The following is a 26,505-nucleotide window of genomic DNA, read 5'->3' as shown; positions in this document are numbered from 1 at the left end:
TAATGATTTTCTTTGGCTGAGATCTCTAGCAGGAAGGGGGCAGCCAGAGGGGCACCCACGGAGGGGCAGATGGGCCTCTGTGGGGGCTGCTGGCTCTGCCTTGGCGCTGCTCCCTCCTGACCAAGGAGGCCTGGCGTCCAGCTGGAGGGGCTGAGACAGAGGGATGGTGGGGAGCAGTGGCTGTGGAGGGGGTGTCAGAGGGCTGGGCTTTGAGTCGGGAGCAATTCAGAGAGGGGAGAGGAAGAAACTAGGAGACCTTCCGGCAGGCGGTTGAAAGGGATGGGGAGAAGAAGAGCTGATTTGCTCAGACTGCTTCTTGGGGTACTGGGCAGAGCTAAGACTAGGGGTCCACGGGAGGGGGAGCCTCGCTTCTGTCCCACCCCTGACATGTGAATGCAGCCCTGGTAGGTGTGCCACTCACCATCATCCACTTCCAGAGCTGGGGACTTAGGCTACAGGGAGAGCAGTGGCACGAGAGGTGGCATGCTGGGGCCCAAACCTGGTGCGCAGCCCTAAATTGGAAACCAAAAGGGGTGAGATGGGGAGGCAGGGGCAAGCTGGGCACGGCCTTTAGAGGCAGGCCGGGCTGGGCAGCCCCACGGCCAGAGGAGCCTCCTGGTTGTCTTGTCACATCACCACCTCCCAAACTCAAGCTCTGTGACCCCCATCCTCTGGCCTCCTTCCTGCCAATGCTGCAGGAGGACTTTTGGCAAACCTAGCTCCTGGTGGTCTCTTGGGACCCAAGGTGTGTCTTCCAAGTTAGGGGAAAGCAAGGGCCGCCCCCATTCAGCCTGTCTCTGTCTTTTTCCTTGCCTCTGGCTCTCAGTGCCTCCGGTCCTGTCTCTCTGCGCACCCCCTCTGTCTCTGTGTCTTTGTCTCCTTCTGCTTCTGTCATTCCAGGTCTCTCTCTGTGTGTCTCGCTCTCGGACAAGCTCTGCTGTGGAATCTTGGGCAAACTTCTCACCTTCTCAGAGCCTCAGTTTCCCCATCTGGACCCTGGGGGTGGGGGTGGGGAGTCTGGCTTCACTGGCCTCCAAGGACCTGTGAGTCCTGGCTGCTCAATGGGGCCTCTCCTGGGCCCAGCCGCTCTGCCCTGGGCCTCCCTGTATGCTCTGGGCTGAGCAAAGGGGTCCAGGCCCACCCCCCACATTCCACAGCCCCGGCTCCCCCGCTTCCCTTCCCACAGCCCACAGCCGCCTCCATTTCCTGTTGTGCTTGCGGAGCTGCGGGAGTTCTCTGGGTTCTGGCCTCCCCACTCCTCCCCGCAGGTCTTTCATCACACTTTCCCAAATATTTGTCCTGGCAGATAAGGGCCTGGTATTGGAACTGTCACCCGGAGGACAGGCTGTCAGACCTGGCAGGCCACTGGACACCATCCAGCCCAACTTCCCCTCCCTCACTGTACAGATGGGGAAACTAAGGCCCGGAGAGAGGCTGGGGACGCAGCCGAGGCCACATGAGAGCCACAGGCAGAGCCAGAGTGGGGGCTAGACCCCCCCAAGGCTGAGTCTGGGATGGAGAGGAGAGGGCCTGTGGGTATGAGTGACCTTTCAGGCTTTGTCCTTGCTTTTGACTTCAGCCCTTTGGACATGAAGGCTGGGTGGCCCAAGCTGGGGCTCATTCTGCAGGAGCAGGTGGTGAGATAGGCCCTGGCACTGCCTCCGCCCGCCCTGGGCCCTGACTCCTGTTTAACTCTGCAGGACACCATGCAGCTTCCGGGTGCGATGCCAGCTCTGGCCCTCAAAGGTAGGTAGATGGGAGATAAGGTAGGGGACCCGGGGGGCTGCGGAGCGGGACCCTGGAGCTGGCAGGGGTGATGTGTGCTGGCGGCAGGGCGTGAAGCGCCAGGCGCACTGCTCTGCTCTCTGGCTTCAGTTTCCCAGATTTCCAGGGGGCTCTGTGGAGACCTCCAGCTGCCAGTCCTTCAGCTCAGAAAGCGTCAGTGGGCCCCTGCTTGTCCAGAACCATCAGCTCTAATCCTTTGATTGGCGCTCCAGACCCCACCCCACCTTCTGGCACACACCCCTGGCCTCCTATCCTCCATCTGGTGGGTCTGTGGCACCCTGCTTGGACCCCTCATTGGCTGGGAGCTTCCAAGGCCCTGCTGGGCTTCTCAGCATGCCCCACTGCTCACTCCTGCCCGTGAACATGTTCTCAGCTCTGCAGGGGCCGAGCGGCTGACCCAGCAACTAATGACCAGCCAGCAGCCTACCTGGCAGACGACCGTGAGATGGACTAGCTACCTGACCGCCCACCTCCCCTCCTGATCTTTATCACCAGGGGGCATGGAGGGTGTGGCCTACAAAATCCTTCTCCAGGGGATGTCATGGAGGGGAACCAATCACTTGACACATGCACCCCCAACCCCAGTCCCCTCCAGCCCACAGGGGCCTCAGCAGCTTTTCTACCCCCACGCTGAGCTACCTGAGCCCCTCCCTCCCATCCTTCTCCCACCCAGAGCCACCTCTAGGTCTTGGGCAGAATCTGGGCAGCAGGGAGGGGGGTGCAGCTGTAGGGAAGAGGCTCAGAAAGTGACCTGGGAAGCAATGCAGGAACTGGAGGCCAGGGAATTGCTTCCCGAGGATTTCCTGGCCCCTTCTGGTGCCTACTGCCTGAACACAGCACTGCTGAAGGACTCAGAGGCTGGGGTCTAAAGGACTGACATAGGCAGTCTGGAGGAGTCCCTGGCACCCTGGAGCTGGGGGAGCGGTCCTCAGAGCCAAGGCTGGAGAGCCCCCGTCTATGTCAGATAAAGTAGCTGTGCTCTTCAAGGACTTGAGGGCTGTGCATATGCAGCCCCCTCTCAGGCTCAGCCCTGGGAGAGGTGCTGAGGTCCCTGTGCCCTGATGTCTGATACGTCCTCTCTCAAAGGCCAGCTGCTGTTGCTGCCCCTGCTGTTACTGCTGGAACCACAGGTCTCTCAGGGCCTGGTCATCACACCCCCGGGGCCAGAGCTTGTCCTCAATGTCTCTAGCACCTTCGTTCTGACCTGCTCGGGTTCAGCTCCGGTGGTATGGGAACGGATGTCCCAGGAGCCCCCGCAGGAAATGGCCAAGGCCCAGGACGGCAGCTTCTTCAGTGTGCTGACACTGAACAACCTCACTGGGCTAGACACGGGAGAATACTTCTGCACCTACAATGACTCCCGTGGCCTGGAGCTCGATGAGCGGAAACGGCTCTACATCTTTGTGCCAGGTAAGCACCCCCCAGCCTGTGTGCCCACTCCTTACCCCTCTTTTCAACTGAAGACATCAGGGGAAGTCCAGAGAGTGCTTTAGTTTGTTGTGAAATGCAGCCATTTTCCTTGCCAGTCACCCCATTCCTGCCTCCCAAGAACTCTATATTCTCAGCTGCTTCCAATCTGCTCCCTCTTGGCCCCCACATCGCATCTTCCCCATTCTCCAAGCTCCAGATATCAGCTGCACTTCAGCTTGTGACTTGTCTCCTTTCTTACCCTGGCACTGTCAATATCCAACATTAGAGCTGGAAGGGACCAGCTCTAACATTTGATTTATGCTCCTCTGGGAGCATCCTTATTCTGTCATGGGGAGACAGAGGGCCAGAGAGGGCAAATGATTTGCCACACAGCAATTCAGGGGATGGCCGGAAACTCAGTTCCCCTGACTCATTCACGGCTCCACTCCTGGCAGATCCCACTGTGGCCTTCCTCCCTAATGACGCCGAGGAACTGTTCATCTTTCTCACGGAAATAACTGAGACCACGATTCCATGCCGAGTGACAGACCCGCAGCTGGTGGTGACACTGCACGAGAAGAAAGGGGACATTGCACTGCCTGTCCTCTACGATCACCAACGCGGCTTTTCTGGTATCTTCGAGGACAGAAGCTACATCTGCAAAACCACCATTGGGGACAGGGAGGTGGATTCCGAAGCCTACTATGTCTACAGACTCCAGGGTGAGCTCCCTTTCTGGCCCGATGCTCAGCAGAGGCAAGTATAACCCTCCACAGAGGAATAGCCCTTTACAGTTTGCAAAGTGTGCGGCTCCATTTCTCATAGGATTCTCACCACAGCCTGGGAAGGGAGATAGTGTTTTCCCCGTGTTACAGGTGAGGAAACTAGGGGCAGAGAGGGTGGAGTTTGCCCCCTGTTGCAGAATACGATAGTGCCAGAGCTGGCCTGTATAAAATGGTCGGTGAGGGCACAAGTTTCAGAGCCAGTGGGGTTGAAATCCCAGCTTTGCCATTTTCCATCCTAGTGACTTTACACAAACCACATAATCTCTCTGAGCCTGCTTCCCCTCTTGTAACATGAGGAGAACAATGACTGCCTACCTCATAGGATCATTGTGAAGATTAAATAAAAAAAAAGCTGGAGAGCACCTGGCACATGGTACGTGCTCAATACATGTCTCCTGTATGTAGATCTCCAGAGGGTACTTTGATTTCCAGACTATTACCCCTTCTAGAATATCAGCTCCATGAGAACAGAGATTTTGTCCATTTTGTTCACTACTGTAGCGCCAGTATCTAGAATAGTACTTGACATGTAGTAGGTATTCAGTAAATACTTGTTGAATGAATGACTCTTCTACATCAGTCATCCTTTCCTTCTCTAGCCCCCTACCCTATCCCCAAGCTGAAGTGCTAGTGGCTGGTGGTGACCTCCCCAATCCTAAGCCAATCTCTCTCCACCAGTGTCATCCATCAACGTCTCCGTGAATGCTGTGCAGACTGTGGTCCGCCAGGGTGAGAACATCACCCTCATGTGCATCGTGATTGGGAATGAGGTGGTCAACTTTGAGTGGACGTACCCCCGCCAAGAGGTAATGTGGGGCCAGGCAGGGGTCGGAGAAGGGGCCAGGAAGGGGTGGGTGTCTGGCTTTCGGGCTGATCCCTCACTGGCCCCTCCTGATTTGGGGGGCCTGCCCAACCTGTCCCTGCAGAGCGGGCGGCTGGTGGAGCCAGTGACTGACTTCCTCTTGGATATGCCTTACCACATCCGCTCCATCCTGCACATCCCCAGTGCCGAGTTGGATGACTCGGGGACCTACATCTGCAATGTGACAGAGAGTGTGAATGACCATCAGGATGAAAAGGCCATCAACGTCACTGTGGTTGGTGCGTGCCTTGGGCTCAGCCCAACCCTCAGTCTGAGCTTGACCCAGAGCCTGTCACAGCCCTGGGGGTATAGTCAGCCACACTCCAGTGCGGCCCTGGCTAGCCTCTGTGCCAACCAAAACCCCAATTCCAGGATAAACCCAAACCAAAATGCAGTGTCAGCCCCAAATCCAACCCTATCTCAACCTAGACTTTCTGACTAGCCAGAGCCCCAGCCCCAACCTGATTTCCAAGCCCAGCTGCCATCCCAGGTTCAGGAAGCCCCATCCCCAAATTCAACCTCATCACTAGCCCCAGGCTCAGCCACAATACTGACCCAGAACAGAGAACTATTGGCACAACTCTGGTCCCACCCCAGGAGCCGGTCCCAACATCAACATCAGCCCTAGATTCGGCCCCTTCTCCAGGCCCTGTCCCCAGCCTGATTTCAATCTCAGCTCCAGAAACTCCATGGCTGGCTGGCTGGCCAGCAAGGTCGCTAGGCCTGAAGCCCTGTCCCCCAGGCTGGCCTCCTTTGGGATTCAGTTGGTGCCCTGCCCCCAGGACCCCACCCCTGACAGTCGCTCCTTGCAGAGAGTGGCTACGTGCGGCTCCTGGGAGAGCTGGGCGCTCTACAGTTTGCGGAGCTGCACCGAAGCCGGACGCTGCAGGTAGTGTTCGAGGCCTACCCGCCGCCCACCGTCCTGTGGTTCAAAGACAACCGCACCCTGGGTGACTCCAGCGCTGGCGAGATCGCCCTGTCCACCCGCAACGTGTCGGAGACCCGGTGAGTAGCCTGCTCTCCCACCCCATTCTTGAAGTTATGTTTCTTTGCAGCCGCTAGGCAGCCCTCGGCATTTGGCCACAAACCTAGGCCCAGCTTTCTGAGAGTGTATTAGGTGCCAGGCACTGGGGATGCTGCCGTGACCGGACCTGACTCCCTCCTAGAGTTTCTGGTCTAGTGAAGGAAACAGACGCCAGTCAGATGATCACCCAGATGTTTAGTTGTCCTTGTGATGGGTGGGGCGAGCAGTAGCAGCCAAGAAGTAAGCGGCCAGATGACTGGGGAAGAGGGTGCCAGGCAGGCCACTCATGGCCTGTGGTATCCCTGAGGCTAGAGATTTGCTGGCTGACAGAGACTGAGACAGGTTAGGATGGGGCAGTGTCTTGCCTTTCTGAAGGGGAGAGAAACAGGACTTTCTCTTCAAGCCGCCCATACCCACCCACAGTCCATCTCAACCCTCCCTCTTGGCTAGGGGAACTGCCTATGGGCAACGATTTAGGATACTGGGTTTGAGTCCTGGCTCTGCTACCGACACCTAGGTGATCTTGGCAAGCCCTTCCCCTCCCTGGGCCTTGTTCCTGTTTATGCCAGGAGAGTGAGAAGGACCGTAGAGTTCTTCCAGCTCACAGCTGCCTGTCCTGCTCCCCAGGTACGTGTCAGAGCTGACCTTGGTTCGCGTGAAGGTGGCAGAGGCTGGCCACTACACCATGCGGGCCTTCCATGAGGATGCTGAGGTCCAGCTCTCCTTCCAGCTGCAGATCAATGGTGATGAGCACGCCCCTCCCATGTCCCTCCTCCTCCCCCTCCCTGCCTCCATTCCCTCTCCCTTTCTGCACTGTCCACCCACCCATAGGAGGAGTGGGAGAGGGAACCTGGAACTCAGGAGATAGATTCTAGGTCACTGACCCACTGCCCTGTGAACCTGGTCTCTGGGCCTCAGTTTCCCCAGCTGTCTAAGGAGGCCATCAGGCTAGATTGGTGTTTCTGAAACTTCAGGCACTTATGTACCAAGGCCATGATTTTTCCTTCTCAGATTCCACTTATACTGTACTATTAACTCCATGGGTATTTATTGAGCAACTACCATATGCCTGTCTGTTCAAGGTTCTTGAACTCTCTCCCTGCCTTTATGCAGCTTGCATCCAAGTAGGGAAAGACAAACACTAAACATTAGGGAAGAAAACCCCAGCAGATTACATAGGTTAGAAGGTAACTAACACTGTGGGAGAGCAAAAACAGGGGCTGGGTAGGGAAGGCTGAGAGTGCTGGTGGGAGTTGCACTTTTGATACAATGATCAGGGCTCAGGAAGTGACATTTGCATGAAGTCTTGAAGAAGGTGAAGACATTAGCTCTGTGGATATTTGGGGAAAGGGTACCTCGGGCAGTGCAAAAGCCAGAGCAATGGCTGAAAGGCCTGTGTGGTCGGAACAGGGCTGGTGGGGAGAGTGGTGGGAGGTGAAGTCAGAACAGGAATAGGGGAGTGGGGGCTGGGAGAAGGGCAGATCACAGAGGTCACTGTGGGCCTGGTACAGATTTTGGCTTTTACTATGACTGAAATGAAGAGCCATGGCAGAGTTTTGAACAGAGGAATGACATGATAATGACTTGATGTTTTGTCAGTTGACTTTCTAAAAATAAATTTATTTTGAAAGACAAAATGTAACCTCTCTATTGTAGATGGAAAATCAGCGTCACATGTTGTAAATATAAAGCAACCACCAAAATAAACCCATAGAAGACTAAACACTGCTATTAAATGCTGGCTTCATGGGCTTGTCTGCCAGGGACTCTGAGATGGAGGCCTAGCCTCTCTTTGTTAAAAGGGAAGATTAGCAAGTCTCAGAGAGGTGTTAAAGACAGACTAGCACCCTGCTGAGGTGCTCCCCTTTGAAGTACCCAGAAGGAACCCATTGGCTTGCACACTGATTCCTGGTATTTAATGTTCACCTGCAGTCCGCAGCCCTCCTCCCCGAGGAGAGACTATGGGCCGGGTCCTCCCTGAGGACCCGTCCTGTTGACTGTCCTGACCTTCCCGCCTCCTGACCCAGTGCCCTCTCCATGCAGTTCCTGTCCGCGTGCTGGAGCTAAGCGAGAGCCACCCTGACAGTGGGGAACAGACTGTCCGCTGTCGTGGCCGGGGCATGCCCCAGCCGGACATCATCTGGTCTGCCTGCAGAGACCTCAAAAGGTGAGCAGACCCGGGCCTCAGTCTTCCAGGGTCCCCCAGCTGGCTAGAAAAAGCTCGTGAAGGTTATCTAGTCCCATCTGTTCTTGGCATATTGTTTCAGGCATAGAGTTGCATCCTAGGAGGCCAGTCGCCACCTCCTGGGTCCTACTCTGCATGACCTAAATGGTTCCTTTTCCTTACTTTTACCTCTGGGCAGTTTGGCCTAGCACAGTGCAGGGGCTGTGCCCCAGAGACCTCACCCGCCCTGTAGCTCAGTTCTGCACTCTTGGCCAGGCTGATTCTAAAGTAGTAGACAGAGGCAGGATTGAGCACGTTCTGCCTCTACCCCATACACTGTGTGACCCTGAGGGTCAAAGAAGAATGGATTTTGCAATCAGCGTTGTCAGTTCTGGGGTAGGAGCACCCCCTACTGACCAGTAGAGGGACCACAGGAGGAGCCCGCCTGGAACCAGGCTGTGGCACATAGCAGGAACTAGACACATCCTGGCTCCTTCCGCCAGCTTCTCCTCAGTTTCCCTGCCTGCAAGGGGAAGGGGCTGGCAGCCAACCCTACTGGTTTTCCTGGCAGGTGTCCACGGGAGCTGCCGCCCACGCTGCTGGGGAACAGTTCCGAAGAGGAGAGCCAGCTGGAGACGAACGTGACATACTGGGAGGAGGAGCAGGAGTTTGAGGTGGTGAGCACTCTGCGTCTGCAGCACGTGGATCGGCCAATGTCGGTGCGCTGCACGCTGCACAACGCTGTGGGCCAGGACACGCAGGAGGTCATCGTGGTGCCACACTGTGAGTCCCCAGCCTCGGTGGCCCCTGATGATCCCAACCCCCACCTTAACTCTGCCTAATTGGTACTGTGTCCATGTACCCACAGCAGGCCAAAGGAGCATGGTAGCACGCCCAGGGCAAACAGGAGCATTGTGAAATGCTGTTGTGTACATGCATAGGAACACATACATTCCAGCATACACATTATGGGTACACGTGTACAAACACAAGCCTATAGACCATGGATATGAATAGCACTGTCTCCTTAAGTGCAGTGTACATATACTATATGTATTTCGTGAGCCATGTACATGAGCATTCCTCTTCCTTGAACACAGGTGCAAACCCTCTGTGTGTAGATTTCTAAGTCATGTACTGAAGAATGCTCAATCCAGATACTCCTGTGAAGCTAAAGTGTATGTGTATAAGCATACATGTGCACCCTGCCTGTCCATGTGTGTAAACCCACCAAGTGTTTATTTGTAAGCCATGTACATGAGCATGCCTAATCCCCAGACATGTGTTTAAACCTACGGTGTATGTCTGTATACAGGTACCTGTGGGTACACTATTCCTATACATGTATACAAGCAATGTATGTACAGTTCCTCTGCATGCATGCAAACTGGCATAGTGCATGTCTGTAAGCATAGAATTGGAGCACCCCTTTCTAGAAAAGTGTGCAAGCATAACTCCTATCTACGTATGCCTGCTGCAATTTTTGTGCATATAAACAATGCCTACCAGTGTCTTGATGCTTTTGTGTGTGCTCGTCCTTATGCATACATGCACCTGTATACATGTGCTTCATTTATTCACCCTTCTTCTTCATTCAGTAAATACGAGGACCCAATTTTTCATTGAAGGACAAAGGTAAAAGGGCGCAGCCCTGCCTGGCCCTCTTAGTACCCACAGTCCAGGGACAGAAGGTAGACAAGGAACTTGGCAATCCACCCCCCCACCCCCGGGATCACCACATTAAGGGCAAAGCCTGGAGGGAGAAGGGGTCCCATGCCCAGCTATGGGATTCAGGAAAGTATTCTAGAAAAGGGACCTTTAGGTCAAAACCTAAAAAATAATGAGAAGTTAGCCTGGTAAGGAATGGTGTCCCAGGCAGAGGGAATGGCCTGTGTAAAAGCCTAGAGGCAAAATGAGTTCCTAGAAATGAAAAGAATTCAATACAACCTGGCTGGAGGATCGAGTATGTGGAACTTAGGGGTTGGAAGGGCGGCAGATAATGGGAAGGAAGTGCTGTGGGATGGAGCTACAGGGGTGGGCAGACCCAGAGCAGGCAGGGCTCCGAAAGCCATGTGAGGTGTCTTGGTCCCTGTGTGTGCAGGTCCTTGGGCATGTCCATGCATGTGTCTGTCTAGAGCTGCCTCCTGTCCCCTGCCCTGTGGTGGATGGGTGGGCTTCTTTCATACCCTCATCTCACCCATGCTGTCGCACGTGCACACACCTTCCCTGAGCAAGCGGGCATCTGGGCAGACAGTGTGGACAGCCTGAGTGGAAGACCCCAGCTCTGAGCCAAGGCAGACGAGACAATTTTGTGTGACTAAAGCCTGAATGAGAAGCTGAGCCCCAGCACACAGAGCCTGGGATGGTTGCAGGAGGGCTCCTTCATGCCTCCAGCAATGGCTCCTAGAAGGCACAGGCTTCCCTCCCAGTTCCAAGATGTGTGATGAGTTGGAGGAGGGAGGAGAAGAGGGATGTTTGGGACCCTGAGGAGGAAGGCATGGGGAGGATGGGAAAGGGTAAGGGAGAATGGATACATGGTGAGAGACAAAGCTGGAGATGGAAGCAGAGATAGAGTCATGAAGCCTCTGCCTTATGTACCATTTTAGGAATTTGGCCTTTTTTCTTTACTGCTAACATGGGGAAGCATCCAGAGATTTTAAACTTAAGAATGATATTCACTTAGTAATTCAACAAATAGGGAGGTGGCTCACACCTGTAATCCCAGCACTCTGGGTGGCTGAAGAGGGTGGATCACCTGAGGTCAGGAGTTTGAGACCACCCTGACCAACATGGCAAAACCCTGTCTCTACTAAAAGTACAAAATTAGCTGAGCATAGTGGTGCATGCCTGTAATCCCAGCTACTCGGGAGGCAGAGGCAGGAGAATCGCTTGAACCTGGGAGGCAGAGGTTGCAGTGAGCCGAGATTGTGCCACTGCATTCCAGCCCAAGCCACAGAGTGAGACGCTGTCTAAAAAAAAAAAAGTGTCACTACATGGAGCTAAGCATGGTGGCTCATGCCTGAAATCTCAGCACTTTAGGAGGCTAAGATAGGAGGATCATTTGAGCCCAGGTGTTCAAGGCTGCAGTGAGCTATGGTGGCACCACTGCACTCCAGCCTGGCCACCACAGCAACACCCTGTATCAACAAACAAACAACAACAACAAAACAAATAGGATCAGGTACCTACCATGTACCAGGTGTGGTTTTAGGGGCTGAGGTTATAGCAATGCATGGAGAGGAGGAGGTGGGACAGGACTCCCTGGGGAGAAAAGAAGCACAGATGGGGGACAGAAGAGGAGGGAATGATTTCCAGGGGACCTCATGGGTGGCCAGTGGGGCAGGGGAGGGGAGATGCAGGTCTGGCAGGGGCGAATGGGGAGAGTGGGAAGCTGTATAGCAAAGAGGCTAAGGCCTTAAGGGTGGAGGAGACTTGAGGCTTGGGGGTGCTGGTGTGAGCCCTACTCTGTGACTACTGTCACCACCCCAATCCCAACTGGGCCCTTTGGGTGAAGATGGGAGCAAGCAGCCTCCATGCTGAAGTCTGGATTCATCAGGCTGGGGGTCTCAGCCATTGTTCCCTCAGTGTCCACTCAGTTCACTGGCCACTGGGTCAGGCACGGAGCTTGGAGTCTGACTGAGCTGTGGCAGCCCCAGCAAGGGTGTGGACTCAGAGGAGAGGTGAGCCACAGCCCAGCCCTCAGGGGCTCCTGGGCTAATGGGAGGTCCAGGCAATGGACAGGAACCCAGAGCAGGATTTGCACCCATCTAGAGCTCTGGCAGCAAGGCCAGCCTGACTGGCAGGGCTTAAGGGATGTGGAGGCCGGCAGTGATCTGAGTAGGGTTAGTTACTCAGGGGAGGGAGTATTTACATGATAGGCTGAATGTGTGGCCTAGAGGGAGAGGCTGAGGGTCTGACACTGCAGGCTGGTGGGGAGGTGGGGCTTCTGTTCTGGACAGGATGTGTACGGAGGGATCTGTGACGCCAGAGGTGGGGTGAGGGGAGGGCAACTGCCCAGTTTGCTCATGGCTTGCTCTCATCTCTGCTTGCAGCCCTGCCCTTCAAGGTGGTGGTGATTTCAGCCATCCTGGCCCTGGTGGTCCTCACCATCATCTCCCTTATCATCCTCATCATGCTTTGGCAGAAGGTAAGCCCCTCCCTAGCCTAATGGGTGAGGACTGGCACATCATTAATGTGCATGAATTCCACCCCTCTGACCTCCTTGAATGCTGAGTGATCTGGCCACAGGCAGGGCTCAGCATGGAACTCAGGTGGGGACCTACGTAGAGTGATGCTGGGTATCCGAGGTGCCTCCACCCCCAGCAGTCTGGGTCAACCTGAGCCTGGCCCAAGCTATCCAGGATTCCCTGCCCCTTCTGTGTCTCTAAGCCCCTGGGTCCTGCTGAGGCACCATTCCTCTCATCCTAGCCATGGAGCATGGGACCTCGGGTGGACTCCATGGACTCCAGAGTTCTTCCAGCTCTCACCCATGGAGACCCTATGCTTCTACTGAAGTGCATTCTGATCCTATTAGGCTGCGATTTCAATGTTCTGTTCTGAGATTTCACCATTCTGTGATTCTAACATTTTAAGCTTCCTGAATCAGGATTGCAGCACCTCATGATTCCATCATTCTAAAATTCCAGTCCTGGGTCATTCCAACACCCTAAGATGTCAACATTTTTTTTTCTTTTTTTTTTTTTTTGAGATGGAGTCTTGCTCTGTTGCTCAGGCTGAGTGCAGTGGCACAATCTTGGCTCACTGCAGCCTCTGCCTCCCGGTTTCCGGAGATTCTTCTGCCTCAGCCTCCTGGGTAGCTATGATTACAGGTGCATACCACCATGCCCAGCTAATTTTTGTATTTTTAGTAAAGACGGAATTTCACCATGATGGCCAGGCTGGTCTTGAATTCCTGACCTCAGGTGATCTGCCCATCTCAGCCTCCCAAAGTGCTGGCACTACAGGCATGAGCCACCATACCTGGCCAGATGTCAACATTCTAGGCTTACATCTTTCTGATTCGCCCAGCATGGGGAGGGTCATCTGCATCCAGCCTAGTGCCCTACCTGGTGTCACTTTCTGGGGTTGCCTGCTTCACCACTTCCATCTGAGGAGCAGCTAAGGCTGGGAGAGAAGCTGGAGAGGAGGGTCTCATGAACCAGGCCCTCAGCTGCCAGTTGCTCCTCAGTCTGCCAAGTCCTGAAACCTCCTCTGGGAGCCCTTGGTCCCTGTTCCCTCTGAGCCCATGAAGACATTGGCTCAGTTGAGCACTTGCTGTGTGACTTCAAATATGCTCCTGCCTCTCTCTGGGCCTCAGGGTCTCCTGCCCCATGTGCCCTAGATGGAAGGACCTAATTTAGGGCCTCAAGGCCCGAGACTCCGTCTGATAACCAATTCCTGGGGTTGGTCCTCCAGAAACCACGTTACGAGATCCGATGGAAGGTGATTGAGTCTGTGAGCTCTGACGGCCATGAGTACATCTACGTGGATCCCATGCAGCTGCCCTATGACTCCACGTGGGAGCTGCCTCGGGACCAGCTTGTGCTGGGTCAGTCCTGGGAGGCCTCAGGTGGCAGGGTGGGGACTCAAGTTGGACAGGAAGACTCTCTGAGGTCTGGTCCCAGCCTTGCCATGACTAGCTATGAGACCTAGGGCTGGTGTCTTGCCTTCTCTGGCCCTCTGTCTCCTACTATGTACAATGAGGACAAACCATCCCCCAGGAACTGCCCAGCATTGAGGTTCTATGATCCTGTGACCCTGAGAGATGGGACCCCTTTGTGGCAAAAGTGGAAGGATTGAGGACAGGCTGAGTAGCAGGCCTGATCTGACTGGGGAAGCTGAGGCAGTACAGAGGAACGTACTCCCTTGGGGAAGGAAGAAACTTTCCAAAGATTAAAGATGGGGCAGAAAGCAGGCAGAACTTAGATGAGACACCGGGAAAGACGGGGTGCAGGGGCATTGTGGTTGCAAGAGCGTCTGTTTTTTAAGGAATGTCTCAGTTGACCTAAGAGAGTGGCTCTTTCCCCTCATTGGGCAGGAAGGGTGGAGGGGGGTGGGGGTGCAGCTTCCTGGTGGGCCAGGAGCTGAGAGATCATCTCTGCACTAGGACGCACCCTCGGCTCTGGGGCCTTTGGGCAGGTGGTGGAGGCCACAGCTCATGGCCTGAGCCATTCTCAGGCCACGATGAAAGTGGCCGTCAAGATGCTGAAATGTGAGTAGTCTTGGAGCCCTCCACATCTGGCCCCCACCTCTTCCTGCCCCTCCCCACACACTTAGCCTCTCCCAGGGTGGCCTGATGCTGATTTGTGGGCACAAGAGGGGCGGTCACATTGCAGCAGGTGCTGCTCCCAAGTCTGGTTTGGGAAGAGGGTTCCTCAACCTGGCCTCTTTGGCCCACCTCCCCTACCCGGGCCTCTTCCCCTCCTCAGAGTGTGAGTGCTCACATCCTACTCCCGGGCTGCCTGGGTCTTGCAGCACAGGGTGGGGCAGAAGAGTCAGAAGAGGCTCCCGTGGTGGGGCCTCCATGACTGGGCCTGGCCTGGGGCCCCCACTTTCCTCAGCCACAGCCCGCAGCAGTGAGAAGCAAGCCCTTATGTCGGAGCTGAAGATCATGAGCCACCTCGGGCCTCACCTGAACGTGGTCAACCTGCTGGGGGCCTGCACCAAAGGAGGTACAGAACCCACTGCCCCAGAGGACTCAGGGAAGGTGCCCCCCACCAAGGCCAGGACCCGCCTGCCCCCTCCTCAGCCCACACACAACAGCACACTCCCGCTGGAGGGTCCATGCCTGTCTGCTCCAACAGCCTCACTGCACGGTCCCAGAGGGCAATGGGGTTTAGAAACTCACAAAATCTTCGGGTGCAGTGGCTCACACCTGTAATCCCAGCACTTTGGGAGGCCGAGGTGGTCAAATCAGCTGAGGTCAGGAGTTCGAGACCAGCCTGATTAACATGGAGAAACCCCATCTCTACTAAAAATACAAAATTAGCCAGTTGTGGTGGCTCATGCCTGTAATCCCAGCTACTTGGGAGGCTGAGGCAGGAGAATCACTTGAACCTGGGAGGTGGAAGTTGCGATGAGCCGAGATCATGCCATTGCGCTCCAGCCTGGGCAACAAGAGCGAAACTCCGAGAAAAAAAAAAAAAAAGAAAGAAACTCACAAAATCACAACACATTCACCACTGAAAATTAGTCAGGTCACCAGTCCCAGTGGCTTCCAGACCATGGTGTTGGCTGACACTTTTTTATTTTCACAGTGCATTTTGAAAACCAATAAATGACAGCTCACATGACATTAAGATGAGTTATACTCCCACCATTGGAGACCACCAGCTTGCTCATTGGGAGCTAATTGATGATAGAAGATTGTCTCTGTGGCCAACTGTATTTATTTGAAGCTCTGATTGCCAGATAGGCTGAAAAAAAAATGTTATCACCATTTGCAGCTGCTTATTGTGAGATTTGGGATTTTCCTGAGCATTATGCAACCAAAACAAAATACAGAAGTCTGCTGGGTACACAGACTGACTGACGTCTGCAGTGAACACTCATTTCAAAATTTTTGTTTGTGTAGATCCCTTCAGGCTCTCACTGATTGACTTTAAGTAGATGCATTATAGTTGAATTTAACTACTAAAGTGATCATTATCAACAGTGGCCTTTATCTGCTTTCTATACTGGGCTCCAAAGTAAGCTTTAGTTTGAAAACACATCAGTAAGAGCTAACACTGAGGGCCAACAAAGACATTATCTCATTAATCCTCATGACAGTGCTTTGTGGTGGGTGTAATTAGCCCCACTTAACAGGTGGGGAAGGTAAGGTTCAGGGAGACTACGTACCTTGCTCACTGCCACAGAAGCAGGAAAAGAACCCGTAGTTGCAAGGCACCAAAGCCTCCTAGCTATCATGCCAAAGTGCCTCCCCCACATTCAGTCCCTGATTAGCCTCGTGGTCTTAAGGGGATGCCTGAGGGCTCCATAGGGACTGTCTCTGAGCCTGTCCCTCCGCAGGACCCATCTATATCATCACTGAGTACTGCCGCTACGGAGACCTGGTGGACTACCTGCACCGCAACAAGCACACCTTTCTGCAGCACCACTCCGACAAGCGCCGCCCGCCCAGCGCGGAGCTCTACAGCAATGCACTGCCCGTTGGGCTCCCACTGCCCAGGTACCGGGAAGGAGGCCAGGGACTGAATCTTTGGGGAACCTGAGGAGCACTGCTCCTTCTCCTCCCCTTGTCCAGGAGGAGAAGCTGAGGCTGTGACGGGGCAGTGGACAGAATCACTCGGAATAACAGTCATGCCAGGCCCTGTGCTAAGCCCTCTACAGATGTGACATGCCATGCCTGTGTCGTGGGTGTTTGCCCTTCTGTCCAGGGCACAGTGATGGAGGAGGGGGCAGAGGCTGTGGTGAGACGAGAGCCGGGCCTCCCAATGTACACAGTGGTGCTCTAGGCTGTGTTCCTCTCTGCAGCCTCTACACATCAGCCTCCACACTGCCCCTCAGGGAGCTCAACTTCTGTCCTCATCTTTTCCAAAAAGAACATTTCTTAGCTCTTTTGCTGACTACAAAACCAAAGACAAGAGTAGCTTCAGAAAAGCATACAGAAGACATGAAAACTCACTCCTGCCCTCTCCCACATTTTGATCAATTTCCTTTTCATCTTTTTCTGCTCATAGAGACAGATGTGTGTAGCATCCCACAGCTCTTTGGGGAGCTGATGCTACAGGCATAGGTATCGGGGTGACTCCTGGCTGCCCACGCTGGGTTGCAGCCAGGCACTACCATGGCTGGGTGGTGCTGGGGAGGCCACAGAAAGGCGCCTCTGTACACACCCAATTTGTGACCTTTGTCCTGGGGTGCTGTAATCGCCTCTGGGTGCAAGCCGTCTGGGTTCTAACCGTCATTTTGGCAACCTCAGTGCCCAGCTTGGCCCAGCAGGTGGGTTGAAAAGGCTCGATCCGTGGGCATTCCTATTGAGATAGATTGAAGGAGGATGAGTGAGTGTGTGAGTGAGAGAAGAAATCCATGAGTGGCCAGGGGCAGGAGGGGAAGGAAAGGCAAAGCCTGCAGTCTCTCCCGTGATGCTCCTCTACCCCCAGCCATGTGTCCCTGACCGGGGAGAGCGACGGTGGCTACATGGACATGAGCAAGGATGAGTCTGTGGACTACGTGCCCATGCTGGACATGAAAGGAGACGTAAAATATGCAGACATCGAGTCCTCCAACTACATGGCCCCTTATGATAACTACGTTCCCTCTGGTGGGTGGACACAGTGACAGAGTATCCCACACCCACGCAGGCTCATGGCCTTCACATGCCCAGCCTTGCTAAAAACCCTGGGAAGAAGGGAGCCTTGTATCCATTTCATAGATGTGGAAATTGAGGCTAGCAACCTAGCCAAAACTGCTCTGTAGTGGACCTCTAAACGGAAGCCCTGTTTATGGGTCCAAAACAGACATAGAACCCACAGGGAGTGAGAGGGTTGGGGTGTGGGAGGACCTGGGCTCTTGGGATGCTAGGGAAAGTGACCCGCCCAGCTCCAGCCCCAGGCTGGTCTAGTGTCCCTGAGAGAGAGGCAGGCAGGCCAGGTGGGGCAAAAGTAGCTTAAGGGCTAATGCCAAAAGCATTTCTGTCCAATGAGGGCATGGATAAAGTAGGAGAGCTTTGAGTTGATATTAAGAAATCATTCTCATCTGGCCGAGTGCAGTGGCTCATGCCAGCATGTTGGGAATCTGAGGCAGGTGGATCATGAGGTCAGGAGTTCAAGACCAGCTTGGCCAAGATGATGAAACCCCATCTCTACTAAAAATGCAAAAATTAGCTGGGCGTGGTGGCGAGTGCCTGTAATCCCAGCTACTTGGGAGGCTGAGGCAGAGAACTGCTTAAACCCAGGAGGCGGAGATTGCAGTGAGCCGAGATCGAATCATTGCACTCCAGCCTAGGTGACAGAGTGAGACTCCATCTCAAAAAAAAAAAAAAAAAAAATCATTCTCCTTTTGGGAGACCTAGATGATTAGTAGCCACTTGTCTTAGACATTCAGTCTCCCAGGAGCCAAAGGGCAGGGGTCCTATGGGCCAGAAGGAGATATGAGATAGCAGGTGACCCTTTGCTTCTCCTCTAGCCCCTGAGAGGACCTGTCAGGCGACTTTGATCAACGAGTCTCCAGTGCTTAGCTACATGGACCTCGTGGGCTTCAGCTACCAGGTGGCCAATGGCATGGAGTTCCTGGCCTCCAAGAATGTACGTGTGGCTGTGGTGGGGCAGAGTGGGGGCCGTGGGGATGTGGGCCACCCAGACAGCCAGTGTCCTCCAAGAGTGCCTGCACACCAGAATGGCCCTTTGCACCTGGACAGTGATGCATTTTCCCAAAGTCCTTGATGTGGAGGGGTCTTTCCCCACAACTGTCCCCAAGGCCTCAGCTCCCCTCTCCCCAAACCCAGTGCGTCCACCGAGACCTGGCAGCCAGGAATGTGCTCATCTGTGAGGGCAAGCTGGTCAAGATCTGTGACTTTGGCCTGGCTCGAGACATCATGCGGGACTCAAACTACATTTCCAAAGGCAGCGTGAGTACCTTCCCTGCCCCTGCGGGGCTGTCACCGTGTGCCCGTGACCGCAGGAACAGTTTCCCTCCCAACCAGTGTGGCTGCAGCTCATAGGAGAGCTGTGTGGGGCTCCTCGTGGCCTGCCCTGAAAGCAGTGATGGGCTGTGCCTGCCCAGCTGTGTGTGCAGGGACAGGAAGGGGAGCCACCCAGGAGTGCATGGAGCAAGTACAGTAGTGGGGAAGGCAGGCTGTAATGGGTCCAGGGTGGGGGAATGGGGAACAGGCCAAATGTATTGTCCCAGCAGTGGTGGGCATAGGAAGAAGCACAGGTGACAAGGTGGGACAGATGAGCAGGTCACATGCAGTAGCTGGGATTGGTTTGGTTAAAATGTGACCATCCTGCCTGTCTCTCGTCTCCCCACTTTTCAGCAAACCCCAGATGGTGGCATGCTAGGCCCAGAGATCAAAGGCAGCCAAGATGAGAGCCGAGGGGTGCCTTGACAAGTCTCTGGTTCCCCCACTTCACTACTCAGACCCTGGGGCTTTTCCCCAGGGACAGGGGCTGCCTTGTCCTCAGCTAGTGAGAAAAGAAACGGCCTCTGGTCCTCTGGACAGCAATGGGTGGACATGGGAACTGTGCTGGGCAGAGACCAGGGCCCTCACAGGGAATGGGAGGGAGGAGTGGTTGTGGGTGGGACCCACCAGGTACCCTCCTCCTGTACCAGGTGCAGAGTGGGGCTGGGGGTCCTTCCTTGCACTCAGCACACGTCCTGACCCTCCCTACAGACCTTTTTGCCTTTGAAGTGGATGGCCCCAGAGAGCATCTTCAACAGCCTCTACACCACCCTGAGCGATGTGTGGTCCTTCGGGGTCCTGCTATGGGAGATCTTCACTTTGGGTGCGCTTGCTTCCTCCCCTGCCCTCGGCATCCTGACATGGTGTCTACCTTGACCGTTCACGCCTCTGGCCTGGCAGGGCTATGGAGCCTGAGACAGGGATTCTGGTTCAGGTCCCAGCTCTGCTGCCTTTTCCCTGCTGTGTGATGTTCTTTGCCCTCTCTGGTTCTCTTTATCTCCCTATCTGAGTATTGACGGGTTTGAATAGTGACATCAGAAAGCCTGCTTGGCTCTCACATTCTGGCTGTCCATCCTGGGGAGGGTTGTGGTCTCTGCCGTCCAGAACCCACGAAGGAGCCCACACTTCCCAATGCCATGGCCAGCATGGCTCTCCTTGTCCTACAGAAGAGGGTGCCCTGCCACCTTTCTACCCCGAACCTGTGTATCTCTTGTCTCTGCTCCCCAACAGGTGGCACCCCTTACCCAGAGCTGCCCATGAACGAGCAGTTCTACAATGCCATCAAGCGGGGGTACCGCATGGCCCAGCCTGCCCACGCCTCTGATGAGATGTGAGTGGAGCCCCATGCATGTGGGAGGATTTTATGCTGCAAACAATAGATATCTAACTCTACTGGCTTAAACCAAAGATGAGAGATTTGTTAGCTCAGCGATCTGGAAAGCCTTGGTGTAACTGGATCCAGCCATTCAAAGGGTGGCATCAGGAAACTCTTGTTCTAGCCCTGAGCTCTGCCTTGCTCTATGTGGCCTCATTTTCAGTCCAGCATTGCCCAAATGGCTACCAGAAGTGTCAGCCTCATGTCCGACTGCTTGCTTCATAGTGCCAGCGAAAGTCCCAGAGCTGACCTTCAAGGGCTCAGGTGGGGTCACGTGCCATCAAGAACTGACCGCTGAAGCTGCAAGGCTGAAAACTATAGGCCAAGCTTCCATCCTATGCTCACCCAGGCCTAGTCAGCCCACGGAACCATGTTGGGTGGGAGTGCTGAGAGACCTCCCAAGGGAACGTCCAGAGGCAGGACCTCTGGATACACCCATCCGCCACTACCCTCCAGCTCCTTTCCGTGGCTCACCTTGTTCTGAGAGGCAGCAGCCTCCAGCTCCCCCAGCCCTGCCTTGTCCCCCGCACCCTGGGCCAGAGACCCTGACCCTTCTCCTTGTCCCCAGCTACGAGATCATGCAGAAGTGCTGGGAAGAGAAATTTGAGATTCGGCCCCCCTTCTCCCAGCTGGTGCTGCTTCTCGAGAGACTGCTGGGCGAAGGTTACAAAAAGGTGTGTTGAGGCAGGGTGGGGGTGCAGCATGAGACCTCTGTGTTGTTGCAGCGGTGGTGGGCAAAGGAAGAAGTCAGACACTGAGTACAAGGCTTTGTGTGATGGCCTGGCATTTAGGGGACCAACCTTTGTCCTCTCTGGGCCTCAGTTTCCCTGCTGCTACTAGGAGGGGATGGGCTGGCGCTGTGAGTTTATTTTAGCATCACAGAGCTTTATGAAATGGAATCCTACATGGAAGCTGATTGATTTGATGCAGGGAGGGGTACCTATAGCACTGTCTGTCTTGCTGACTCCCTCCGGCCTTTGCCTCCATGCCGAACCATGGGGCTCCTTCAGGAAGTCTGAATGGCCCCAGATTACATGACCATGAATGGCCTGGCCACTTGGATCCTGTCACAGGATTGTCTGTCCAAGGCCCATGGAGCCAAGAGGACCCTGAAACCCTGCCCTGTCCAGCAACAGGGATCCGAGTGAGGAGGAAATACAGAGACAGCTCCTTCCTTGGGTCCATTTCCCACCTCTACATTCCCCTCTGGGGATTGTCCCAGGGACCTGGGAGATGAAGTAGGGTCATTGCCACTTCACAGCAAGAGAAACTGAGGCCCTACAGAAGGAGGCTGAGGTAGCATGAGAGCCTGTACCTGTCTGCTCTGAATTTGGGGAAGAGCTAGAGTCCTGGGTGCTGGTCTGATAACCGCCCCTTCCTGGGTGGTGAGATTCTATGGGAGGTGGGAGGGCAGCTCAGCCATGTGGTCTGGGCAAATCCCTTTCCCCTCTGAGCAGTGGGGACTTATTTATACAAAGGGGGATGGGCCAGGTTAGAAGATCCCTGAAGGCATTTCTGGCCTGACCATCCCTGTTTCTTTGGTTCTCCCTGCCCCGGGAGCAGAAGTACCAGCAGGTGGATGAGGAGTTTCTGAGGAGTGACCACCCAGCCATTCTTCGGTCCCAGGCCCGCTTGCCTGGGTTCCATGGCCTCCGGTCTCCCCTGGACACCAGCTCTGTCCTCTACACTGCTGTGCAGCCCAATGAGGGTGACAACGACTATATCATCCCCCTGCCTGACCCCAAACCCGAGGTTGCTGACGAGGGCCCACTGGAGGGTTCCCCCAGCCTAGCCAGGTAGCTACTCTGGCCTGGGGCCAAGGCAATCATGTGCATTGTGTGTGTGTGTGTGTGTGTGTGTGTGTGTGTGTGTGTGTGGTGTCTCAGGCTTGCCTCAGAGGTAAGTTACCTAGGGTAAGTACTGATTCCTACCAATGAATAGAAGAGAGAATGGAACTCATTCGAACTTTGATGCCCTGAGGTAGAAAGGGCAGGTTAGTAAAAAAAAAATGTATGGGCTGGGACTTATTTGCAAGGTAACTTTTCCTTTAGGGGGGCCCCCAGAGGTTATCTATGCTCTCTCATCTCCAGGCCCTGTACTAGCCCCAAGAAGAAGCAAACCTACGTAGTATCTCCAGCACCCCAGTTGTTACTGTGGGTCCTGGCCAGCCAGAGGCCTATGTTCTGTTCTTCAGCACCATGCCCTGGGGCCAGAGGCAGCCTGCGTGGTTGTAGGAGTCAGAGGTGCCTACAGGAATTCAGGACAGAATTCAGACTGGGAAGGAGATTTGTGGTTTTCTTTTGCTTTGGGAAGTGGTGAAGTGACAGCTCAGAGGGGCTTTATAGGAGGACTCTGCTGTTGCCTGGACTTAATGTCCACACGGGATCTCCTCTTAACTGGAGAGAAGGGCTCCCCATGAGGCCACATCCATCTGCAAAGCAAGATCTAGCCTAAGGTGAAGTGGCTGGAGCCCCAGGCTGGGGTTCTGTCCCAGCTCTGCCAATGGCCGCTTTGAGACCTGGGAAGGCTTCTCCTCTGCGAGCCTTGGTTTCTCCATATGTGCTGGGAGTGCACACAGGCCTTAGAAGGCCCCTGAAGGTCCTCATTGCTCCACCATTTGGAGAGGCGAACCGTCGGTAAATGGTGCAGAGGAGGGAAGTGCATTGCTCACACAGCTTGAGGTGTGAATGCTCGCCTTGTTTTGTGCCCTCAGACAAGCTGCTTCACTGTCTAAACATTGGTGTCCTCTTCTGTAAAATACAAACAGTAAAAGTACTTCTATTAGGGGGTCCTTGCGAGGATTAAATGAGATAGCGTACACCTTTAGGCATGCAGAGGAGGGAGATGCTGGCGAGTGAGAAATGAAGTTTAGAGCCAGCTGACCCTGCTCCGAAGTTCCAGCTCCTGCCCTTCCCTGCTGTGTGAAGTGGGACAAGGACTTAACCTCTCCAAGCCTCACTTTCCATGCAGTGCAGGCCTTGCATAGTTTTCACAAGGGTTAAATGAGCCGGAGTGTGTAAAGCCCACGGCGCAGGGGCGGATGCTCCGAAGGCTCTTCATGGCTGCTGCTATCATCCTCATGGGCTCCTTCCTAGCCCTCACTCACTGCCTCCTTCCTCTAGCTCCACGCTGAATGAAGTCAACACCTCCTCCACCATCTCCTGTGACAGCCCCCTGGAGCCCCAGGAGGAACCAGAGCCAGAGCCAGTGCCCCAGCTTGAGCTCCAGGTGGAGCTGGACCCGGAGCCCGAGCTGGAGCAGCCGCCGGATTCAGGGTGCCCCGCACCTCGGCCAGAAGTTGAGGACAGCTTCCTGTAGGGGGCTGGCCCCCACCCTGCCCTGCCCGAAGCTCCCCCTCTGCCAGCACCCAGCACCTCCTGGCCTGGCCTGGCTGGGCCTCCTGTCAGCCCTTATCAGCTGTCCCCTTCTGGAAGCTTTCTGCTCCTGACGTGTTGTGCCCCAAACCCTGGGGCTGGCTTAGGAGACAAGAAAACTGTAGGGGCCACAACCAACCCTCTGCCTCCGGGGAGGCCAAGTGACTCTGAGCCAGGGTTTCCCCCAGGGGACTCAGTTTCCCCATATGTAAGATGGGAAAGTTGGGCTAGGTGACCGAGAATCTAGGATTCTCTCCCTGGCTGATAGGTGGGGAGGTGGAATCCCACCCTGGGGATTCCCTCCTTGGGGTTATTGAGGTGGTAAATTAACTTTTTTTTTCTGTTCAGCCAGCTACCCCTCAAGGAATCAGAGCTCTCTCCTTGCACTTTTATCCACCCAGGAGCTAGGGAAGGGACCCTAGCATCACTGGCTGCTGGCTGAGCTGGGACCTAGACTTGGGCAGCGCCGCCTCATCCAGAAGAAAGCCAGTCTCCTCCCTATGATGCCAGTCTCTGCTTTCCCTGGCCCGAGCTGGTCTGGGCCATTAGGCAGCCTAATTAATGCTGGAGGCTGAGCCAAGTACAGGACACCCCCAGCCTGCCGCCCTTGCCCAGGGCACTTGGAGCACACCTGGCCATTGCAAGTGCCCGTGTCCCTGTTCTTCAGGGCCATCAGTCCTGGGGCTTTTTCTTTATCACCCTCAGTCTTAATCCATCTACCAGAGTCTGCAGGGACAGATGGGCCCCGCATCTGTGATGAGGATGTTGATGTGCCAGTGCAAAGTGGCCAATATGTGTCCCTGGCTCTGCATTGGACCTGCTATGAGGCCTTGGAGGAATCCCTCACCCTCTCTGGGCCTCGGTTTTCCCCTTTGAAAAATGAACAAGTCGGACTTATTAACTCCAAGGGCCTTGCCAGCACTAACATTCTAGACTATTCCAGGTGGTTACACATTTGTCCAGATGAAGCAAGGCCATATACCTTAAACTTCCATCCTGGGGGTCAGCTGGGCTCCTGGGAGATTCCAGACCACACATCACACTCTGAGGACTCAGGAACCATGCCCCTTCCCCAGAACCCCAGCAAGTCTCAAGAACACAGCTGCCCAGACCTTGACTTAGAGTGACAGCCGGTGTCCTGGAAAGCCCCCGGCAGCTGCCCCAGGGACATGGGAAGACCATGGGACCTCTTTAACTACCCACAATGACATCCAGGGGTATCCTGGGCAAAAGGGACAAAGAGGGCAAATGAGATCACCTCCTGCAGCCCACCACCCCAGCACCTGCGCCGAGGTCTGTGTCGAAGACAGAAGGGACAATGAGGATAGTTATGTCTTGTAAAGGACAGGGAGCTTCAGATGGGTACCCCAAGAAGGATGTGAGAGGTGGACACTTTGGGGGCTTCTTTCTCACCTGGCCTGGGGCTTTCTCACCCCATCCCTGAGACAGTACTTCATGGGGGTATGGTTTTGTCACTGCCCAGACCTAGCAGTGACATTTCACTGTCCCCAGCCCAGTGGGCATTGAAGGTGCCAGGGCAGTAAGGGCTGTAGCCAAGACTTCCTGGCACAGGGAGGGTTGGGAAAGGAGCGCAGGAAGCTCAGCCCTTTTGGGCACCATCCCTGCATTGCAGGTTGGCACCTTACTTCCCTGGGATCCCCAAAGTTGGTCCAAGGAGGGAGAGTGGGCTGTCAATACGGTACCAAAGATATAATCACCTAGGTTTACAAGTATTTTTAGGACTCACATTAACTCATTTATACAGCAGAAGTGCTATTTTGTATGCTGTTAAGTTTTCCTACCTGTGTATGGTTTTTTAAGGGAAAGATTTTAATATTAAACCTGGTGCTTCTCACTCACAGACTTTGTGGTATCTCTCAGGTTTGGATTCCTGTCCCTGGGGGACGGGGAGTGTGGAGTGGGGCACGTGCAGCTCACCCAGACTCAGGTCCCCAGACAGATCCCTTCAGCTCCGAGTCTCATTTCATTCATCTGTAAAGTGGGGATATTCACTTTCTTACCCCTCGCTAGGAGCTGGGCTCCACAGAGCCTGGCCTGTGTGGGGCTGCAGGGCTGTTCGGAGGCTCTGATGCTAAGCCTCACTGCCCTGCCCTGTGTTTTGGCTATCAGCTGGGACACCCTTCCCTCCACTGCACCCATAGGCCCGGACTGAGGCCAGTGCAACCTGTGACAGGCAGCTGCTAGAGCTCAGATTCCAAGTCCAGGTGAGTCATCACTCAGATTCCAGGCCCCAGGTAGGAGCACAGCAGATAGAGTGCCCAAGAGCCTGAGAGCAAGAAGTGAGGAGAAGGTGGAGAGGAGAGAAGAGGAAGAGAGGAAGCAGAGGGAACTGCAGCCAGGGTAAGGCCGGGGAGGGAATAGGGTGGCAGCCAGGCTGTGGCTCTGAGGGCAGAGGGGTGTACACCTGGCAGGCCCCAGACCCCTCACAGCTGCAGCAGCTCAGCTGACCCTTGTGGGGCCAGCATGAGCCATAGTCTCTCCTGCTGAGTCCAGGCCTGTGGGACCCTGGCAGCCATACAGGGCCAGGGGCAATAGGGCTGCTAGGGGCAGGGGGTACAGTGCAAAGAGTCTCGGACCCAGGCAGGCATTTGAGGCCCTCCCACCTGGGCCCAGAGTCCTGTACTTGGCTCACTTGAGGAGGACTGGGTGTCAACTTGAGATCCATCACTGTGTGTCCTTAGGCCCTCCCTTGCTCTCTCTGAGCTGGGAAAGGGCATCTCTATTTGGGTGGGTGGTGGAAGGACCTAATTTTGGAGCCACAGGCTTCCCTGGATTGCGTCCAGGAGTCTGGGGCTGTGGCTTCAAGAGGGGAAAGGAATGGAGCCGTGGGGCAGCTCTGACTCACAGGCCTAGCTGCCAACTCAGGGGCAGCTGAGCCACACCAGGGAAAATACCCGATGGCTGTAAGGCCTGGCCATGCAAAGCCCACCATCTCAGGGGTCCTGGCTTCAGAAAACACTCCGAGCCTATGCCTTCTCTTCTAGTTGTGGCAGGAGCTGAATGAGGCAATACCCAGATGTGCCCTGTAAAGGGAATAACTACCCCACATTCCAGACAGGGATTGTCTCTGCTGATGCAAAA

General features: G+C 54.8%; 1 protein-coding gene across 2 annotated transcripts in view; it reads left to right on the top strand.

Annotated features, from left to right (window-relative positions):
• PDGFRB (platelet derived growth factor receptor beta) overlaps positions 1–25,264 on the top strand; it is a 42,585-nt gene extending 17,321 nt beyond the window's left edge. Inside the window, exons 1-23 of one of the 2 annotated variants that reach the window (XM_012451678.3) lie at positions 299–321; positions 1,701–1,746; positions 2,872–3,195; positions 3,651–3,917; positions 4,659–4,786; positions 4,907–5,081; positions 5,655–5,847; positions 6,494–6,609; positions 7,910–8,033; positions 8,602–8,813; positions 12,083–12,177; positions 13,446–13,578; positions 14,137–14,241; positions 14,591–14,701; positions 16,041–16,200; positions 17,135–17,295; positions 18,159–18,277; positions 18,478–18,600; positions 19,366–19,477; positions 19,885–19,984; positions 20,598–20,703; positions 21,593–21,825; positions 23,152–25,264. In XM_012451678.3, the coding sequence (XP_012307101.2) occupies positions 1,707–1,746; positions 2,872–3,195; positions 3,651–3,917; positions 4,659–4,786; positions 4,907–5,081; positions 5,655–5,847; positions 6,494–6,609; positions 7,910–8,033; positions 8,602–8,813; positions 12,083–12,177; positions 13,446–13,578; positions 14,137–14,241; positions 14,591–14,701; positions 16,041–16,200; positions 17,135–17,295; positions 18,159–18,277; positions 18,478–18,600; positions 19,366–19,477; positions 19,885–19,984; positions 20,598–20,703; positions 21,593–21,825; positions 23,152–23,347 (3,333 nt within the window). In that variant the 5' untranslated portion in view covers positions 299–321; positions 1,701–1,706 and the 3' untranslated portion in view covers positions 23,348–25,264. Of the gene's footprint in view, positions 1–298; positions 322–1,700; positions 1,747–2,871; positions 3,196–3,650; positions 3,918–4,658; positions 4,787–4,906; positions 5,082–5,654; positions 5,848–6,493; positions 6,610–7,909; positions 8,034–8,601; positions 8,814–12,082; positions 12,178–13,445; positions 13,579–14,136; positions 14,242–14,590; positions 14,702–16,040; positions 16,201–17,134; positions 17,296–18,158; positions 18,278–18,477; positions 18,601–19,365; positions 19,478–19,884; positions 19,985–20,597; positions 20,704–21,592; positions 21,826–23,151 lie in introns of those variants that run through there. The other variant, XM_012451620.3, reaches the window with a different exon arrangement.
• The last annotated feature ends 1,241 nt before the right edge of the window (positions 25,265–26,505 follow it).

The sequence above is a fragment of the Aotus nancymaae genome, unplaced genomic scaffold (genome assembly GCF_030222135.1).
Source record: "Aotus nancymaae isolate 86718 unplaced genomic scaffold, 86718_ANA_hifiasm-v0.15.2.pri h1tg000064l_1, whole genome shotgun sequence".
Classification (NCBI taxonomy): domain Eukaryota; kingdom Metazoa; phylum Chordata; class Mammalia; order Primates; family Aotidae; genus Aotus; species Aotus nancymaae.
This window is presented reverse-complemented; position numbering and strand designations above follow the sequence as displayed.